The sequence below is a fragment of the Aspergillus ambiguus genome, assembly GCF_047715705.1.
Source record: "Aspergillus ambiguus strain CBS 117.58 unplaced genomic scaffold BDV59scaffold_41, whole genome shotgun sequence".
NCBI classification, from domain to species: domain Eukaryota; kingdom Fungi; phylum Ascomycota; class Eurotiomycetes; order Eurotiales; family Aspergillaceae; genus Aspergillus; species Aspergillus ambiguus.
Window position 1 is genome coordinate 111,206 of NW_027395554.1, and position 18,369 is coordinate 129,574.

Genomic DNA, 18,369 nt, shown 5'->3' on the forward strand with positions numbered 1-18,369 from the left:
GAAACCAACAGACGAACATTGTGAGAGGAATTACGCCATGGTGTAAGGCAGGGAGGCATGCAAAATTACCCAATCGGGTAAGTCACCTGATTGCACACTGCTACCAAATCCATACTCTTTAAAGGGATACAGCATCATTCCCTCCACGCACCTCAATACCTACTGTCAGTCTTTCTTTCGTAATGTTCCATAGAGCCCCACACAATGTCCGACTAATCCGGCATTAGGTCCCTTCCACGAAGACGACCACTAAAGCTTCAAAACTAATACTTGGCTGTACGGGCGTGGTGACAGGTCTACTAGGATATGGTAGATGGGTTTCCCCTATCACCACTTAATATTTTATGTGGCATGTATACACTGGGGGTTGAGTAATTACGTATCTAGAGTGCCTTTCACAATGTTGAATTCACTATAACTAAAAGCAATAGTATGAATGCAATCCTCCCATTTGGGCTTTGGAACAAGGGAAACTTCCTTCGCCAGCTATTTGAAAAGCGCATGGTCGAGGTAAAAACCTTGAACAGGATGCATATACAGAGCATATTTTTCAAACCCCTGTCATCCCCAAAGATAACCTGTGTAGACTGCTGGCCACACAGCCTAACACGGAAGAATAAACCCTTTTTCCCTCCATAGATAGATTGTTCTGTCTGTTCAGCGACAGACAACAGGAAAAGACAATGATACACTAGACATTACCCAGTGTCTCGGTACAGTTCCTCCATTCCCAAATCCAGGTCGGAGATGTCTTCAGTGGCAAACAACACATGATAATGAAACCGGTTTCTTTCAATTCCCAGGTACCATTTCCTCCAATGAGTGTCTTAAAGTGCCGGGCCCGGACTTTGAAGTGATTGGTGTTAATACCACAGTGAATGTGATTCAGAGTGATAAGAGAGATGTTCGTGTCCGAAGATATTGAAGTCTCAACAGAGCAGTCAATGTAGAGTGAAGTAAGATGAGGTGAGGTGGGGTGAGGCGGAGTAACTTGTGCTGCCTGGAGTGGTGTTGAATTGGACAGAAGTTCGTTGTTGTTTCGAGCCATTAGCTGTTGCGCGTCGGAGTGACTGGAAAGAAGCCGTAAGGCAGTAGACTTGTGTGGGATGAGGGGAAGAGAGTAAATTGGTGAGTGAAGTCCCCAGCCCAGCCTTCAACCACTGGGATCCTACAATGGGCGCCAGCAGCTGTGACAGATTAGTGTGAGCTCTCTGTTTAAGAACCGATAAGTTCAGGATTTTGGTCGGAAAGGAGGATAGGTCAGTGTATGTCATCAGTACTCCTCGCAGCAGACAGCCAAGGCAGATTGGTGAATTTGTGTAGGACGTTGTAAGCTTTTGTAGCTTACAGTGTTGAGATTTCCTACACCAGAGGGTCGGCATCCATAATGATGTCGCCATCGAAATCCCTCTGGCTGGGGTCACGGTTGATATTGAGGGCCTACACAATATTCAGCACCATGTTAACTGTAAAAATGACATAAGGCAAATGGCACTTACGGTAACCCCCAGGAGCACGGCATCAATGGCCTGATTTTGCTCCCCGAACCCCTGCTCATTTATGAGCGCTGGGGGTTCCTGCATAATGACGTCTTCAGATGCACCCTGTTGACTAGTTAACTTGCGAGCCTATGGTGAATGGAGGGCAAAACTTACATCTAGAAGTGGCGCATCCGGCATATCAATATCACGAAGCGCCCGCTGTCCGCGCCTTTGGTTGCGTCGGTTGCGATAGGCGGATCTGATCGTGTTGGGTGTTTGTTCGGACACACAATACCTTCCCAGGTTCGTGGCCCTTTGGGGGTCCGTATTCCCCATTGGTTCGCGAGGGCACCGCCGCTTGTTGGCAGTGTCATTGATGGAGTCTCTGCGGTGGCCTCCGGGGTGCTTGTTGTTTTGGCCGCGCTTATTGCGCTGTATCCAGTCGTCAGATACGCATATCAAACTATGAGAAGATGGAAGGTAACTTACTCGGCCATTATTCTGTCGTTTGCCAGCATCGCGGCTGGCGTTCCGTTCCTGGGGTCTCCGGCCAGTGGGGGTTTGTTGTTGGAACTCAGCTTGAAGACCAAGATTGGAGCCGATGCTCGACAATCCTCCGTTGTAAGAAAAAGACATGTGTGCGGAGAAGGACAATAGAGACAAGTGTTGAGATTTGCGGATTGAGACTTGCGGATTTTGTAGAAAAGGTTTATTTTTTTATTATTTTTGATTTCGGTTTTCTTTTTTTTGGGGGGGAGATCAGGTTTTTGCGGTTGGAGAATTCAGAAAGTTGTCTCAAGCTCTTGTGTCAGGTTGTCTTCAAAGTGGTAAAGAGGCGGTGTTTTGGTGGTGGTATTGGAGCGATATGGCAGCGGACAGAAGATCTGGGGTGATGATGAAGGAAAGAAGGTCTCCTTAGGAGGTGGGCCAAGGGGGGGCTGTATATACTCGAGGAGGGGTACCTGAGGAAGCGTAGAAATGAGCAGTGTTTTATTGCATTCTGACGGCCTATACTAAATTTAGGAGATGTTTAGAAGGATACTTTGGATATATTTCGGTATTTCTAAAGTCTGTTGTCCCATATGTCGGGATCGAGTCACTAAAAGTATTCTATACATCGTCCAACCATAGGTGAAGGAGCCCATGCCCCTTCCCATTGGAATACATCGAGCCGGAAGGAGTCATTCAGTGACATAGGGATCACATAGGTGGTCATGAGGCCATCGACATTGTTTCCTTGCGCCGCTTCGCCTCTCGTCTCACCTCCGTCGACTCACTTGGCCCTTCGTCATCGTTCGTTTCGGCTCTCTTCCTCCCATGGTCCTCCCAGGGGACGGTAATCGTCTGATCAACACTCATCCCAACCTTGGACCTTTTCCTGGCCTTCGACGCAGAGGCGGGGGAAGATCCACCGCCAGCAGAATCAGAACTCAACCGCTTTCTTTTCTCCTTCGTCGACTTCAAATCGCGCTTTCGTCGTTGCTCTTCCTTGATTTCCAGCCGCCGTTGAACCTCTTCGGAGATATCCTCTGTTTCAGCGGATACGGGTGTAGCACGTCGAACGTCCTCTTCGTCCCCGGCAATAGCCAGGTCAAGACGTTTTCGTTTTTGGGAGCCTGTGACGACACAATGTGCGTTGCCCTTTGTAGCTTCCTTATCGGTCTCCGAATTATTTTCGCTCGGCCGGCCTCTTCTCTTTCGAGGATTGGCCGCGTGACCGGACGGTGTCGACGTAGAATGACCTCCATTCGAACTTTCCGTGGAAGATTTTCCTGGCACATCAGACAATGGACGGTCTGAAAGGAATCAGTCAAACCGTCGTAGCGCAAATCCGCGCAAGGTAACGTAGGGCTTACTTGTCATCTATAGTCCAATTAGCATAATCCTAACACCACCCGCTATGCCCTCCCAAAATTTGGTAAACTATTAATAGGATATCTGACTAGACTTACAATCTGCTTCTTCAGAACTTTGAACTGAGTCACCAGTTTGTCTGTTTTCCTGGCCATAGAAGTAGCCATTTGGAAGGCACCACTATCCGTGGTGACGTTCCCTCTGACAGCGTTAAGCACGTGCAGATGTGATGACAGCATCTCCTCATGTTGCGCACATAACTGGAAAGGCATTTCTCTTAGCGACTGGGAAGCCACGAGGGGTGAAAGCAGTGACGATTGATCTGATCTTAATACACACCTCTGACCATGAAATCGGGTTTTGATTATTATTAAAATTTCTGTTTTCCACTCCTCCAGTGCTATCTTCCCTGTCTTCCTCCACGGTGGGGTTTAATGGGGGTTGTGTGCCAGCTGAAGGCATTTTATCCCTATGTTGTGTTTTACTGACGTTCAATTAAGCGGAAGGTTCTGCAGAGGTGATCGGTACCTGGAGTAGCTTTCTCCACGCCGCCAAGACGGGCCAGCGAACACGAAGCATCCTTCGGAACACTTACTGAGATTACGCTCATACAAAACCCCTAGCATTGAAACTCATGCTACACGTGTCCACCTCGACGCATCCATTCAGGATCAAAATGTACGGTATCTAGTCAAATACAATCTGGCAAATAAACAACATCATTAAACCATGCCTCATGTCCAACGCCATTTGTAACAATGCCCCAGCCCAGTAAACAATTAATCATACAACCCTCTTCCTTAATTTCCAAATGCCTATAGACAATCACCAGGCCCCAGCATCAAAATCAAACCGTGCGAGCTCCTTCTGTGAATCCTCGACGTCTTTCTTTGCTTTCATGCGCATGTAGAAAATGGGACAATCCCTAGAAGAACAAATAACCTCGCAATGCAAGCTACCCTGACACCGCTGGCACTGGGTCCAGAGGCGACCAAATCTGACCTCGAGATCGGAAACCTTCTTCAAGGATCGACTGTACAGTTCTCCCATGCGGGGACGACAATGTACGCACACCGCTCCGGCCATCTCTTCCTTGCCTGAGAGAGGCTTCTTGCAGCCCAAACAGGTTTGTGTCTTCTTAGCAAACTTCATCAGGCCGCCCATTGTCGGTGCTGCCACAGAGATAGATCGGGTATGTTCACCGGTCAGGAGTTGGCTAGCCTTTTTCTCTCCGAGGATGGGCTCGAAAATACGGCCGAGAGGGTTTGCCAGCTGGTTGTCCAGATAATACTTCGTATCAATGGGAATGTTGTTTTCGAGGACGTAGATAGGATCCTCCGATCGCTCGTAATTCTTGGATCCGCCCGCACCCTTGATCATAACGTACGCGACACGGTCACCCAAGGTAGGGGCAGAACCCGCATCACGCTTCCGCATACGCTCAGCCAGTTCGACGTGGGCTTGCTTCGCCTTATAGTCATCCTTTGAGAGGGCTTTTGTGATGACTAGTTTCGACATGTCGACCTTATTTTGGAGGAGGTCCGATATCGTTTCTTTGACGTAACTATGATTACATTAGCAGCAATTCGCTATGAGTGGCACTTTGAGCACTTACTCTTGAGCAGCGTCGATGTCTCGATCAATCAAGATCCTGTGCAGCACTGTCTCGATGACATTCTGCACAAGCAAACAGTTATCTCTGCGGACCGTTTCGATACCCTTTGTGTCCATCTTGTCGTACTTATTCGGATTCGTCCAATAGAGGCCAGCGTACCGCTTTTTGTTGATGAGAAGATATGGGAAGTAAACCTTCTCGAATTCCAACTTGATAGGCTTGATGAACTTGGAAGAAACATACTCGGAAGCCTCCTGTCCAAGTTTCATCGCCTCTTCCAAGGTGTTGACACCGAACTTGACCATTACCGAGTCAGTATCACCGTAGATAACCTTCGCATCGTGAGAATATCCATTGGCGATCGTGTATCTGGCTTCAACTTCCTGCTTCGTTTTTTCGATCATTTGACGTCCATAACTAGTTGTGCTACTAGCAATTGGCAAACACGGGAGCTTTCCAACTGTAGCACCAGTGAGACCGTACACACTATTGGCGCTAACCTTGAGAGCAAGCTGTCGTCCGTTCAACACCGCCTTTTTGAAGGGGTCGGTTTCGACTGCCAGTTCTTTCTTGGCCTTCTTTCTGGCTGTAAGCAGTTCCTCGAGAATTTGAGAGAGGAGACCCTTTCGGACTTTAGTGGTGCAGAACATATCACCATTGGGCGTCACAATATAGTCTTCGTCCTTCTTGAAATTCAGCTTCTCGACCCTGCCCTTGTCCAGTAGAGTAGTGTAGCACAAATTGTGTGCCTGGATGATGGATGGGTATAGAGACGCAAAATCAAGTGTCGCGATAGGCACGCCATAGTACCCACGGACCGGCTCAATGACAGTAGCACCTTCGTAGTCCTGTTCATCGTTTGATTTCCTATTCGGGATAACAAGTTGCTCCTCCAAAGCCTTCCGGAAGAGCTGACTGATGAACTTGACCTGTTGGCCTCGGGACAGTAGGAAGTTGAACGGAACACCCGTAACTCTGGCCATCTCAGTGTAGTTGACCAGACACATTAGTTTGTCCATAAGCCTTTGGGGCAAATATGCATCCTTGAGACAGTAGACGGCAAGGCGGCGTCGTGAATCTGGAGTGCCGTTGTATAACTCTGTAATCATTGTATGATGAACGTCTTCTTTTTGTTCGCCCAAGAATTCGTAGGAAACAGAGTTCAATGTATAACTGCGCAGGTGATGGTCCCTTTGAACCAGTTGCAGTAAATCCAGTTGGATACGTCCGTTTGTATTTGTCGCTTTCGTGTCACGATTACCCATCTGTTTGCTGGAGAAACTCGTCTCTTTGGCCTGCGAAGGCGTACTCTTCAGGCGCGTCCAGTAGGGGAACCGTCCACATTTAAGGTGTTTGGCACGATCCAGAAGGTATGGGAAATCGAAGTTGGCAATGTTATACCCGATGATAACGTCAGGATCCACTTTCTCCAAGAAGTCCCGCCATGCCATGAGCATTTTCTCTTCCTGATCAAATTCCAGGACTTGGGTATTAACGATGAGACTGCATGTATCCATGACGAAGACGTTGCGAACAAACGGCTTCGATTCTCCATACCGGGTCACGACATTGGCGATCTGGATGACCGGATCTTGATTTGGTTCGGGGAAGATACCCTTTCGGCCAGCGCATTCGATGTCGAAGGATAAAATACGGAGGGGCGCCATTTTGGCCCATTCGCCGTTGGGAGGGTGGGCAATCAAATCCCGGTAGTCGACTACTGCTTCGATTTGGCAGTTCGACTGTCTGTCTTCCTGTGTGAGAAAGCGATATTTTCCTGCCTTCGCTTCAACCCACGACATGCCAGAAATTCCGGTGTCAATCATAAACCGCAGAAGATACTGGATATTATCGAATGTGAGGATTCCCGCATCCTCTGTGCTCCAGAGGCCCTTGTAATTCATGTTCGAGCCGCCATTCTCGAGAGCGCTGCGCACTCTAGCAATAAGTTTCGGATCTGCGACGGTGATCTTCAGATACCATGATTTCTGGTTTCCTTGGAAGCCATATATGTTCTCCCGTAGAGTTACTTCCACCGATTGGATGGTGCGTCCGTAGTTGCCGATTCGACTCTCGAGGAAGGCTCTGTATGGGTCACAGTCCTCCTTCGTAAATCCGGCCGGCGCGGCGATATAAAGGTAGTGTTGGAAACCCGTGACATGGAGCAAGACCGATTGACCGACCTAGTTGACGACTGTTAGATTAAACGTAATATGAGGTAGGCACGCAGACATACTTCGGTAACGCCGAAAAGTCGAATAGCGGTGCTGCCCCCGAACAGCGTTCCCTCCTCAGCATCGATCTGCTGGAAGCAGACATTCTCCTTCTTTGGGTCGAACTCGCCTAGTGGTGGGCGCTCCCATTGTTGGTCTTTTTCAGAGTTGCTGTCTTTCAGTTCCGAGATGTCTTGCGTCAACTTTTCCAGCACCTCTTCCTCAAACTGGCTTTTCTGCGGTTGGCTCGAGCCTACTTTGCGCTGACCGCTGAGGCTGGGCGGCTTGACCTTGGCCGAGGGTCCCATGTCGAGTTTGCGCTTCTTCATCGAGTCGGGAGATTTCAAGACGCCGCGCTGGTTGTTAGTAGCATCCCCGAGCACCCGCTTCTGGGGCGTCGCGACAGCCTCCGTCATGATGAAAAAGGCGTGGAATCAAAAGTGATAGTTCGGAGCTTTTGTTTAGTCCCACCACAGAGGACAAGTATTAGAGGACGGTGGTTCTTAAAGACATGGAATTTGATCAGAGGATTCCCGATGGATGGAGCAGTGTCGCGCCTGCGGGCAATAATTAATGCAAGTTCGTGTCTCGTCGCGCGGACGTGCCGCTCCACGCGTCGGTACTCACGTGACCAATCCCTTTCCATTTCCCCAGCTAATCCCTATGGGCACATCGCCCTCATCTATTAGTTTTAGAGAGGATCTTTACCTTGTTGTTAAATGCACTTGTGTCTGACTGTTTCCCAAGCCAGGGGGCCTACGCCTTGAGCGTAAAAACATATAAGAGCCTGTCTGGGTGACGTCATTGTGTCTACGGCCCTTCATGCCAGTACGAAGTACGGAGTACCTACTGCGTACTACAGAAATCGAGAATTTCCCTTGGCCTACTAGAGGCTACATTCATGTGTTATATTGAATAATTTGGATTATGGAGTATGTAATATAGTTCATTGTTTTGATGCTACTCCAAAATAGCTCATGTTCATCAATGCGTAAGTAGTTCCATGAAAATATATAATGCGTATGACAAATGGAGAGGCTCCTATATGTCCCTTGCTATGCCCCATTTTCCTGCGTCTTGTAGATATGATTGTAGCCATCCAGAGATTTTTGCGTCAGGGCGCTTGCATCCTGTCCCCGGAAACGGGCCGGGTCTAACACCGTCTTAATGCTGTGGTCAACAGGTTTTCCGTTCAACATCTGAGTGATAAACCGAGCAACCCCAGCTGCATGCGTCACCCAAACAGCAGCAGCGACGAAGAGTCCATCGACAGAGGGCACACTCCCAGCTAATGGCATATTATCTGGCGTCATAGAGAAGATACCGTTGAACTTTTGTTGCGGAGCTAGGCTTGTTTGTTCGGGTATGAGACGGAGGGCTTCATTCAAGGTTTCGTCGAACTCCGGGATCCAGTTGCCGACAGCACTTAGCTTGGCTTCCTCTGGAATCGGTCGATGATCATAGGAACCGAGACCGTAGTGTGTGCCATGATCACGAGCATAGACGACATGCTCCGGCCACCGCACCCAAGGGGCTCTCCGAAGCTTCGGCTCGTGCGGGGCCCCGTACATATATGGGTGTGCAACAGGGACGACTGGGATAGGGAAATCGAGTTTGCAAAGTTGTGGTGCCCAAATACCAGTCGCGACGACGACAGTATTTGCCTGGACTGACCCAGCGGTCGTGATTACGCCGTTGACACGACCGTTCGCTTGTTGGACTTCGATAACATCAGCTTCAATAAGTTGGACACCAGTGGCACGTGCCTCTCCCTGGTAGAACGAGGTGATCCTCCTGGCATCTGCTGCACCGTCACCGGGGAAATACAGGGCGAGCTGAACGTCATCCTTGATCAGCTCGGGCGCCAAACTCACGGCCTGATCCGAGCAGAGTAATTCGGCGGCAAGACCAGCCTTTGTCGCCGATTCCCACCTGGACCGTAAGCGGTCGACCCCCTCGCGCGCCGTAGCGACTTCCAACCCGCCGACGACTTCGAATCCACCAGGGATCCTCGTGTATTCTTTAACACTCTCGACAGCCAGATTGGTGAGCACACCAGACTCATTATATTGGCCCACGAAGCCCGGTGCAATCTCGGTAGAGCCTCTCAATGTTGAAATGGAGCGATCGATCAGAGCGATCTTCTTTTCGCCAGCTGTGGAGGCGAGATGGTAAGCAATGGCGGAGCCGACTATACCAGCGCCGATGATAACGACATCGTATTGAGACTCCATGTTGAACTTGTTGGGTTGATGCTTGAAAGAAAGCACCATGTGACGAGTCATTCTGTTTTCATGCCGACGGGTGATGTAGAGAGATATTTAAGTCACGCCTTCTCGCCACCAGTGTCTTTTCTCCAGACCTATATACCGAGACATTTCCCCATACCTCGATGCGAGCCCCTCATGTTCGCTTAAGAATACACCCGTCTGTCTCCGACGTGGGGTCCCGACAGTTCCCGACCATAAGATTGGCGGGGGCGTTTCCATGGATGGAGACTTCTGCGAGTCCGAAATTCAAGCGAGGGTGCAGAATCGTAGTGATCTGCTGTGCTTAGAACAGTCAAGTTAGTGAGATGTCAAAAGTCTTGTCAATTCATGTAGGCGAAAGAAGTAGTTGGATGCCCTGCGCTAGTCCTGATCAGGAGCTGTTGCCTGAGGCAGCGCCGTTGTCCGCCACATCTGATCTTTTCCACATAATTGACTTCTCTCGTTTGTCCGTTTCGCCGCCTCATGCGAAGAACCACTACGCCCTCCGCCGAATTATCCTCCTTCCCCCCGGCCGAGACCTGCCATTTCGTCATGCGGACCTCCTCTGGACCGGCCTAATCATTTCAACTTAGCTGATTCGGCTTCCCGTTTCCGCTACTGCCTAGTCTCCGCCCTTCTGAAGACATCAATCTGTCCTTAGAATCGGATCGAATCGAGCCGCCTGCTGAGGCTGACCAGCAGCTTCATTCTCGAAATTGAATCTAATTACCGTTCCTACAATTGATCACCTCCTTCGAAATTGACACCCTGGCTTCCTGGACGACCTGCACACCAATTCGAACGACATCTCTTGATCACAGAGTGGGTCTGGGAACCTCATCCCTGTGACTAATCGAAGACTGCATGACTCTTTTTAAGGGCCCACTCTCTTTGTTTTGACCGCGCTTGGGCTTAACTGTGCACGATCCTTTCGTATGGACTGTTGCTAGATGGCCGATGCCGTGTTCTTTTTACATGGCTCTGCCTCGGCCGGGGATCTGATGCTTACCTTATCTTGAATCAACCCTACGCATTGATTGTCTCGAAATGTCAATGTTCAGATCCGCCGCGGAAATTTCTTCTGATAGCTCAGACGAGAGCGACCATGAAGTGGTCGCGGCTGCGCCCACTGCCTCCGGGAGCAAACCAAGGACGATCGGAAAGGGTACGAAGTCACCGTCGCTTTTAGCCGGGGAAAATGTCGAGCACTACTCGGGCCATGCCACTCCCAAAGATCCGCGCGATGTCGAACCGGAGGGTCACGCAAACCTAATGACAGCCGCCCTTCTAGAGTTCTATTGTATGAGTCGGGCTGCCGACCTTCTCAATGCCCAGCCGGGCTCTCAGATGCGGTTCACCCGCGATTCCCCAGAAGTCCAGTATCTCGGAAAGAAGATGTATGCCTATAAATCTCAATTTCTATCCTCACATGGCGTATTGCCAGATGGAGTTGAGAACGACGAATGGGGAACCACACGACAGTATTATCGTGATAACCTAGACGTCCTGGGCGTGTCTGCATTAGAGGACCTCAATTTGCGTGAGACCCCGGACCGTGCTCCCATTGGTGCTACTGGAGAGATAGTCCTGGCTCCCAAAGGCGCGAAGAAGACTCATATGCGTTCTACAAATGACCATGCTGGACCATCGCGGCCCCAACTTCGCCGGCCAAAGCTAGCTGATATCGGGAAACGGCTTACCAGTGCTGAGAGGATTGGACCATTGGAAGATATCCGCCTTGACTTGAGGCGCTTACCGACCCAAACCTTTCCCAAGCTGAGCAGTTCCCCTGTCAGTTTTTCGCTCTTTGAGAGTCCGCCACCCAGTCTCCGGCTGTCGCGTTATGCGATGGAATTTTCCGAAGTCCATATGCTTGGTCGGGGCTCATTTGGTGAAGTCTATCATGTAAAGAACCATATCGATGGCCAGAGTTACGCAGTGAAAAAGATCCCACTCAGCCAAAGACGACTTGAGCAGCTGCAAGGTGGGGGTGAAAATCAACTCGAGGGTATTATGAAGGAAATCCGAACTCTTGCTCGACTCGAACACACCAACGTCGTACGATATTATGGAGCATGGGTGGAACAGGCGCATGTCTCTGGGTATATGCCCCCGCCTCAGGATGATGACTCCTTCGAAGAGGAACCCGACAAAGAGGAGAACGATCTGTTGAGCCACGAAGCCAGTGACAGCCAGAGCTTTGGAATTGTGTTCGAGGATTCGGAAAGCACCGATTTCGCTCAGATAAAATCTTCTGTGGAGCCGGATTCTATGATGTCTGATCGATCTAGGCGGAGAAGTAGCCATGCCACAGTTACTTCACGCTCATCAAAGAAGAGCTCTTGTCGCAGTGCAGGGGAAGAAGATAACGAGGTTGAATCCATCCCGCGCGACATGCATGCCTTTTCGCATGGTCCGATGTCGACATTCGGGGCCACTGATGACATCTTCACCGATGGTTACAGTCATGACCCATCCAGACTCCAGATACAGCGACGTGCGAACCAACCACAGATTCCTGCTGTCGTTCTACACATTCAAATGTCTCTCCACCCTATATCTCTTAGCTCCTATCTTAACCCACAGGCGGCCAAGATCGATTCAGACCGCAAGAACTCTATACCCAGACGCCACTGCTTCCATCTCGTAGCTTCGCTGAAGCTTATGCTAAGTATATTGTCTGGTGTTGACTACCTCCATTCCAAGGGAATAGTCCATCGGGATTTGAAGCCTGCGAACATCTTCCTCTCCACACCGGATAATCGCGACCTTGATGGTTGTGCTTCTTGCCAGTCGTCAGAATCCGCCATGCCTAGGTACTGCCACCCACGAATTGGTGATTTTGGCCTTGTGGCCGATATCTCCCATTTCAACGATAATTCTTCCGTCGACCACGACTCAAAGATTCACCGTATCGTTGGCACCGAGTTCTATCGCCCTCCGTTGATAACGAATGATATTGGAGATTTGGATGGTATTCCTGAACTTGATGAGGAACATGCATGCTACAAGATCGATGAGTCACTAGATATCTACGCCCTCGGCGTGATTCTGTTTGAACTGCTGTACCGCCTAAACACGAAAATGGAACGTCAGATGGTTTTGAATGATCTCACGCGTGGACCACATGAACAACCGCAGTCGAGCCCGTTCACCAGGCGACCCTCGTTTCCCGGTGATTTTGCGCGCAAGATTGACATGGGGGACACGATGCTTGGAGATGGAATGTCTGTCGCAGAGTCGTTGACGAGATGCATCACCGGGATGCTGGAGCCTCTCCCATCTCGACGTTGGCATTCATCGGACGTCGCGAATTGCCTACAGCGGATTTTAGCTTCTGCCCAGGAACAAGCCACCTCTTGACAAGGGCCCGACGGGTGTCTCGTGTATTATGAACTGACGAAGTGTTATGAAGAAATGTTGACCTGGGAGGTAGAGGAGCATTATTTTGCATGTATTAGAACCATGAGCATGTCTTGTAAACTCAACTCATTAAATTATACATCTAGTAATGAAGCACATAATCTTATGCGATATTGATTTGCCTTCATCTCGGGCCTCGGTCATCTGTAGGGGAAAAGCTCCCCGCATGTGAATAGATAAGATAAACCCACCCGCATTGTTGACACCGTTAAGGATCGAACTTTCCCAGCTGTATTAATTAGTCTATTTCACTGCACATAATCTATCCTGCAGCGATCTCCGCATAAGCATCCTTACTTCACATAGTTCCAAACAGCCATGCCTCGGCCAATCCGCCCCCCAACGGCTCCCTACAGCGAGCCTCTTCTCCCGCAGCTCGACGTCAAAAACCCTTACTACACCGACATCCATTATAACCTTCGTGCTTATGTCCGGGACTACGTCGACTCTGCAATTGCTCCCTATGCCGCAGAATGGGAAGCAGCTGGTCAGGTCCCGGAGGCCGTCCGTCGTCGCCACTGTGAACTCGGGTTCGGAATCGTCCACCCGTTGACAACTGAGGAGGACTCGGCAGGCCTGTCGCTCCCAGGGAACGTCCCGCGCGAGAAATGGGATACTTGGTGCGGGCTGATCGTGGCCGATGAGCTCACACGCGTTGGATACGTCGGCGTGATCTGGGGTCTTGGTGGAGGAAACGGGATCGGATGTCCTCCTATTGCACGATTCGGTACAGCGGAGCAGCGGCGCAGGTGGCTTCCCAGGGTCGCAAAGGGGGATATTCGATTCTGCCTTGGGATTACGGAGCCTGACGGTGAGGATTGACTGTCTGATAATGGTATTTTGTCATCGACTAACGTGGCTGTAGCGGGATCTGATGTCGCGAATATTCGGACGACAGCGAAGCGCGACGGCGAGTATTATATTGTCAATGGGGCAAAGAAGTGGATTACGAATGGTATTTGGGCTGATTACTGCACGGCTGCTGTAAGGACTGGCGGGCCCGGGCGGTCCGGTATCAGCTTGCTTGTTGTGCCCTTGACGGCTCCTGGAGTGACTCGTCGACGGATGTATAACTCGGGCGTCAATGCCAGCGGTAAATGGTTCTTATACTGATAGTTTGGGTATGTGCTGACCTGTCATAGGCTCAACCTTCATTGAGTTCGATGAAGTTCGTGTCCCTGCCGATCACCTCATCGGAGAGGAGAACAAAGGCTTCGCTCTTATCATGTCAAGTGCGAGCCCCCAAAATACATGGAGTTCGGGATTAAATGCTAATAGAACGTAGACTTTAACCCGGAACGCCTGGGTCTTGCGTGTGCCTCTCTTCGCCTCGCTCGCGTTTGCGCCGAGGATGCTTTCAACTACGCCATTCAGCGCGAAACGTTCGGGTCCTCCCTGATCCAGAAGCAAGCGATCCAGTCGAAGATCTTCAAATTTGGTCTCATGATTGAGCCTGCATACGCGTTCATGGAACAGCTTGTACACATCATCGAACTGACTAAGGACCGGCCGGTTGATGACGTCCGTATCGGGGGTATGACGGCGTTGCTTAAGGTGATGTCTACCAGGGCACTAGAGAAAAGTGTCCGTGAAGCTCAGCAGATCCTCGGCGGTGCCGGATACAACAAGGCTGGCAAGGGCGCCCGTATCGAGCAGATTAGCCGTGATGCCCGTGTTCACGTTGTTGGTGGTGGGAGCGAAGAGATCATGATGGGTCTTGCGTTGAAGGAAGAGACCAAGGCTCTTCGGTCGAGGCAAAAGGCTCTCCAAAAATCAAATCTGTAGGTGCAGAGGTGTATGTTTACTGCGTGTTTGTACATGTTGGCCTGTAACACTCAAATACTGTTGTATATATGGGTTCATCAGCTATTAAGCCAGGAGGCTTCGGTCTATGCTTTAGTTATATATAACTCTATCAGAATGAGCGATTGTATTGTATTTTAATCTCAAGGGCTAGTCCATTTCTCGAACTGCACTATGCTCTCTCTACAGTGCGAATTACAACTGCGGAGACTGGAGTTAGTTGCGTGGAGTCCGGGTCCTAAGGCATTGCAGCACGCTAGAAAAAAAAATCAAAGTGATATCTATGGATTAAAGAGTCCATTTTATTGAAATAACCCCTTATAGACTGCGTTGTTGGAAAAGAAGCTATTTACCTCTCACCGATTACGTCATATTTTCTGCCTGAGGATCAAGCAGAGTCAGGTGCGGCCGGTAAGGCAGCAACAGCTTACCCCAGATATGATTTCTTTCATATCGTGGACCTTGATGCATCAGCTCAACCATGATCGCTTTCCGTGGTGATCTAATAGGTTCTGCTGGCAGACCCTGTCCTTGATTAGCATATTCCATGTCTGACTTTCCCAGCTATGGAGAGTCTTGACGAAATGTCGCGCCCGCGCGATTCCACCGACTTGGACGGAGCTGCTTCACTCGACGATCACACTCCCAAACCCTCGTCGATGGCTGAAGACACATCAGTAATTTCGAATGATCTCCAGTCCGATGAAAGGGAACCGGCTTTTACCTCCCCCTCGAGTATCAAGGCGCCGGAGGAAAACGCGGGTGTGCCCTCCCGGAAGTCGTCTCAAGAAGACACCTCTATCCCACCTTCACGAGTCCTGTCTCCACTCGCTCCTATTCCTTATAATCCATCAGTTTCACGGGCCATAAGTGTTAGTGGAGGAGAGGAGGAAGATGAAGAGCCACAAATCGCGACGTCTTTCGAGCGAGAATCGACCCCCACATCCGCCCAGAAGCGTCGATCGATGTATTTTGACAATGGAGAGGAAAACATAAATCGGATGCACAAGTTCTCTGTGTACGAAACAGCAACTCGGTTCTACGTTATCGGTATAAACATATCTGAGACGCGGTTCAGGATTTTGAAGATAGACCGAACGTCCGAAACGGAGGATTTGAGTGTTGCAGACGACGATACGGTGTACAACAAGAGAGAAATGAATCAATTGCTGGACACAATTGACGATGGAAATAAGAGCTCCGGTGGACTGAAGCTTCGGTGCAGTGCATGGGCTTTGCTGGGATTCATTCGGCTCACCGGCGCATATTACATGCTGCTTGTGACAAAACGGAGTCAAGTAGCGATGCTTGGTGGCCATTTTGTCTATCAGATTGACGGTACAGAACTCATATCCTTGACGACTTCAACCACTTCAAGGAATAAACAGGAGAAGAACCCCGAGGAAGCCCGGTATATCGCCATTCTGAATAACCTCGACTTAACACGATCGTTCTATTTCAGCTATTCCTACGATATCACTCGCACTCTGCAGCATAATGTTTCACGCGAACGCAAGGCGCACCAAGATGGACATCCGAGACTACTTGAGCAAGACTACAACACGATGTTCATCTGGAACAACCACCTGCTAGGTCCCGCCATAACAACATTGAAAAAGCCCTGGGAATGGTGCCTACCCATAATTCATGGATATGTGGAGCAAGCAAAGATGCCTATATATGGCCGCTGCGTATACATTACGATAATTGCTCGACGCTCCCGATTTTTCGCAGGTGCACGTTTCCTGAAGAGAGGCGCCAATGATCTTGGCTATGTAGCCAATGATGTGGAGACAGAACAAATTGTTTCAGAAATGGCAACTACTTCGTTCCATGCGGCTGGCCCGGACCTTTATTCCAATCCTCTATATACATCATATGTGCAACATCGCGGGAGTATTCCTCTCTATTGGACGCAAGAGAACTCGGGCGTGTCTCCGAAGCCAGACATACAGTTAAACCTGGTAGACCCCTTTTATTCTGCAGCAGCTTTGCACTTCGATAATTTGTTCGAGCGATATGGAGCTCCTATATATGTCCTCAACTTGATCAAATCAAGAGAGAGGACACCACGTGAATCGAAGCTTCTGAAGGAATATACCAATGCCATAAATTATCTCAACCAGTTCCTACCGGAGGACAAGAAAATTATCTACAAGCCTTGGGATATGAGCCGCGCGGCAAAAAGTCGTGACCAGGATGTCATCGGTACACTTGAACAAATTGCAGGCGAGATAATCCCCGAAACTGGCTTCTTCAAGAATGGGCGCAACGCTGAGTCAGGTTTGCAATTGCAGAATGGTATTGCCAGGACTAACTGTATCGACTGCCTTGATCGCACAAATGCAGCACAATTTGTGATTGGTAAGCGGGCGCTGGGATACCAACTTCATGCTCTTGGTATAATCGATGGGACATCAGTGGAATACGATACAGATGCCATCAACTTATTCACCGACCTGTGGCATGATCATGGTGATACCATTGCAATCCAATACGGAGGCTCGCATCTAGTAAACACCATGGCCACATATCGCAAGATTAATCAATGGAGTAGCCATTCCCGAGATATGGTGGAAAGTTTCAAACGGTACTACAACAACTCTTTCCTCGACGCCCAACGTCAAGAAGCCTACAACTTATTTCTGGGGAATTACATCTTTGCACAAGGTCAACCAATGTTGTGGGACCTATCCACTGATTATTATTTGCACCATGCAGACCCAAGGTCGTGGTCGAAAATGAAGCGTCCCAATTACATACGTTGGTACACGCCTGAAAACTTGAAAGAAAAGGAGCTGCCTCCACCGGTTTGTGTTTCCAACCAACCTCTGTCTCAGTACGACGACTACTGGTTTGAATATTACCGACCACTATTTCTCTCGAGCTTATCGAAAACCTTCCCATTCAAAATGAATTCGACTGGCCGTTACCCTTCCATCCGTCAGGCACCAGGGGAGCAATATAACCCCAGCCCATTTGTGCCCCGAAACGCACATGATCATGTGCAGAGAGACCGGCCTCCGCAAAGGAGTGTTAAAATCCAGGAACCCGAGATGAATACAACAGTCACCACCTCTCGACCCCGGGCTGAAAAGGACACTAAGCTTAAACAGCCCCCAACTGGGATCATGAAGGAACCCACATTTGGTATTTCCTCATCTCTCATGTCGTTCCAGTCTATGCAGACCCCGGGCGAAGCTTCGACCCCCAGCAAGGCCCAGATTGCGCAATGGACTCTAGGGCAGCTTGTGAAGGACTCACTTGACCCTTCAGTCACCACAACTGAGGCAGAGGAATACGAACGCTATATCAATCACCCTCTCAAGGTTCCTCTGGTCATAACTTCTGAAGATGAGCTGACTGCCACCTCGCTCCGGGAGCATGCATCAAATCTTGACCTATTAGAGTATGCAAACAAATGCAACATCGAGGAGGTGGCATTGGAAAACAATGCAGAGGAGAATTTGGCAGACTACGCGGAGTTCTTGAATGTCTCAGATGCTGGTCTTACCGTAGTGTCAGAGGACTATGAGATGAAGCGATATAAGCGTTATCGGCAGTGGCTGAGAGGGAAAAGTCTTTTCAAGCAGCGTGCTGAGGTGTAAATTGAGAACTTTCGTCACATGCTGGTGATAATTAGGCCATGAATGATAGTGTCATTGAGCCCCACTGGCTTATCTGTACATTTTGCACCAGGTTTATTTGCTTCACATCACGACAATAATGAA

The 18,369-nt window shown here is 49.6% G+C and overlaps 7 protein-coding genes across 7 annotated transcripts; 3 read left to right on the forward strand and 4 right to left on the reverse strand.

The window, feature by feature from the left end:
* Positions 1-1,362: 1,362 nt before the first annotated feature.
* BDV59DRAFT_205194 (uncharacterized protein) lies at positions 1,363-2,117 on the reverse strand (the record flags this gene model as incomplete). Its single annotated transcript, XM_073694600.1, has 4 exons — positions 1,363-1,440; positions 1,500-1,604; positions 1,656-1,913; positions 1,971-2,117. The coding sequence occupies 4 exons, from the start codon at positions 2,115-2,117 to the stop codon at positions 1,363-1,365; spliced, it is 588 nt and encodes a 195-aa protein (XP_073544286.1).
* A 397-nt stretch (positions 2,118-2,514) lies between these two features.
* On the reverse strand, positions 2,515-3,825 carry BDV59DRAFT_186364 (uncharacterized protein). The gene is made up of 4 exons (XM_073691012.1): positions 3,675-3,825; positions 3,434-3,595; positions 3,338-3,344; positions 2,515-3,277 (listed from the first exon to the last, which is right to left on the reverse strand). The coding sequence occupies exons 1-4, from the start codon at positions 3,795-3,797 to the stop codon at positions 2,694-2,696; spliced, it is 876 nt and encodes a 291-aa protein (XP_073544287.1). The 5' UTR covers positions 3,798-3,825; the 3' UTR covers positions 2,515-2,693.
* Positions 3,826-3,983: 158 nt separating this feature from the next.
* Positions 3,984-7,878, reverse strand: BDV59DRAFT_186367 (DNA-directed DNA polymerase delta POL3). The gene is made up of 4 exons (XM_073691013.1): positions 7,791-7,878; positions 7,187-7,720; positions 4,951-7,133; positions 3,984-4,899 (listed from the first exon to the last, which is right to left on the reverse strand). The coding sequence occupies exons 2-4, from the start codon at positions 7,577-7,579 to the stop codon at positions 4,161-4,163; spliced, it is 3,315 nt and encodes a 1,104-aa protein (XP_073544288.1). The 5' UTR covers positions 7,580-7,720; positions 7,791-7,878; the 3' UTR covers positions 3,984-4,160.
* Positions 7,879-8,095: 217 nt separating this feature from the next.
* BDV59DRAFT_186368 (NAD(P)/FAD-dependent oxidoreductase) lies at positions 8,096-9,900 on the reverse strand. The gene has a single exon (XM_073691014.1). It carries the CDS (start codon positions 9,446-9,448, stop codon positions 8,219-8,221), a length of 1,230 nt encoding a protein of 409 aa, XP_073544289.1. The 5' UTR covers positions 9,449-9,900; the 3' UTR covers positions 8,096-8,218.
* Positions 9,895-12,932, forward strand: BDV59DRAFT_186369 (putative protein kinase). The gene has a single exon (XM_073691015.1). The coding sequence runs from the start codon at positions 10,460-10,462 to the stop codon at positions 12,773-12,775; it is 2,316 nt and encodes a 771-aa protein (XP_073544290.1). The 5' UTR covers positions 9,895-10,459; the 3' UTR covers positions 12,776-12,932.
* A 123-nt stretch (positions 12,933-13,055) lies between these two features.
* BDV59DRAFT_210314 (acyl-CoA dehydrogenase family protein) lies at positions 13,056-14,664 on the forward strand. The gene is made up of 4 exons (XM_073695570.1): positions 13,056-13,646; positions 13,701-13,928; positions 13,978-14,067; positions 14,121-14,664. The coding sequence occupies exons 1-4, from the start codon at positions 13,154-13,156 to the stop codon at positions 14,618-14,620; spliced, it is 1,311 nt and encodes a 436-aa protein (XP_073544291.1). The 5' UTR covers positions 13,056-13,153; the 3' UTR covers positions 14,621-14,664.
* Positions 14,665-15,083: 419 nt separating this feature from the next.
* BDV59DRAFT_116930 (phosphatidylinositol-3,5-bisphosphate 5-phosphatase) lies at positions 15,084-18,323 on the forward strand. The gene has a single exon (XM_073686715.1). It carries the CDS (start codon positions 15,205-15,207, stop codon positions 18,244-18,246), a length of 3,042 nt encoding a protein of 1,013 aa, XP_073544292.1. The 5' UTR covers positions 15,084-15,204; the 3' UTR covers positions 18,247-18,323.
* The last annotated feature ends 46 nt before the right edge of the window (positions 18,324-18,369 follow it).

Coding starts and splice junctions, on each gene's coding strand:
- BDV59DRAFT_210314 (XM_073695570.1), top strand. CDS start 13,154: ATGCCTCGGCCAATCCGCCCCCCAACGGCTCCCTACAGCGAGCCTCTT. Junction 13,647..13,700: donor TGGGATTACGGAGCCTGACG/GTGAGGATTGAC, acceptor ACGTGGCTGTAG/CGGGATCTGATGTCGCGAAT. Junction 13,929..13,977: donor CTCGGGCGTCAATGCCAGCG/GTAAATGGTTCT, acceptor GACCTGTCATAG/GCTCAACCTTCATTGAGTTC.
- BDV59DRAFT_116930 (XM_073686715.1), top strand. CDS start 15,205: ATGGAGAGTCTTGACGAAATGTCGCGCCCGCGCGATTCCACCGACTTG.
- BDV59DRAFT_186369 (XM_073691015.1), top strand. CDS start 10,460: ATGTCAATGTTCAGATCCGCCGCGGAAATTTCTTCTGATAGCTCAGAC.
- BDV59DRAFT_186367 (XM_073691013.1), bottom strand. CDS start 7,579: ATGACGGAGGCTGTCGCGACGCCCCAGAAGCGGGTGCTCGGGGATGCT. Junction 7,134..7,186: donor GACTTTTCGGCGTTACCGAA/GTATGTCTGCGT, acceptor GTCGTCAACTAG/GTCGGTCAATCGGTCTTGCT. Junction 4,900..4,950: donor GACATCGACGCTGCTCAAGA/GTAAGTGCTCAA, acceptor ATGTAATCATAG/TTACGTCAAAGAAACGATAT.
- BDV59DRAFT_186364 (XM_073691012.1), bottom strand. CDS start 3,797: ATGCCTTCAGCTGGCACACAACCCCCATTAAACCCCACCGTGGAGGAA. Junction 3,596..3,674: donor ACCCGATTTCATGGTCAGAG/GTGTGTATTAAG, acceptor ATGCCTTTCCAG/TTATGTGCGCAACATGAGGA.
- BDV59DRAFT_186368 (XM_073691014.1), bottom strand. CDS start 9,448: ATGACTCGTCACATGGTGCTTTCTTTCAAGCATCAACCCAACAAGTTC.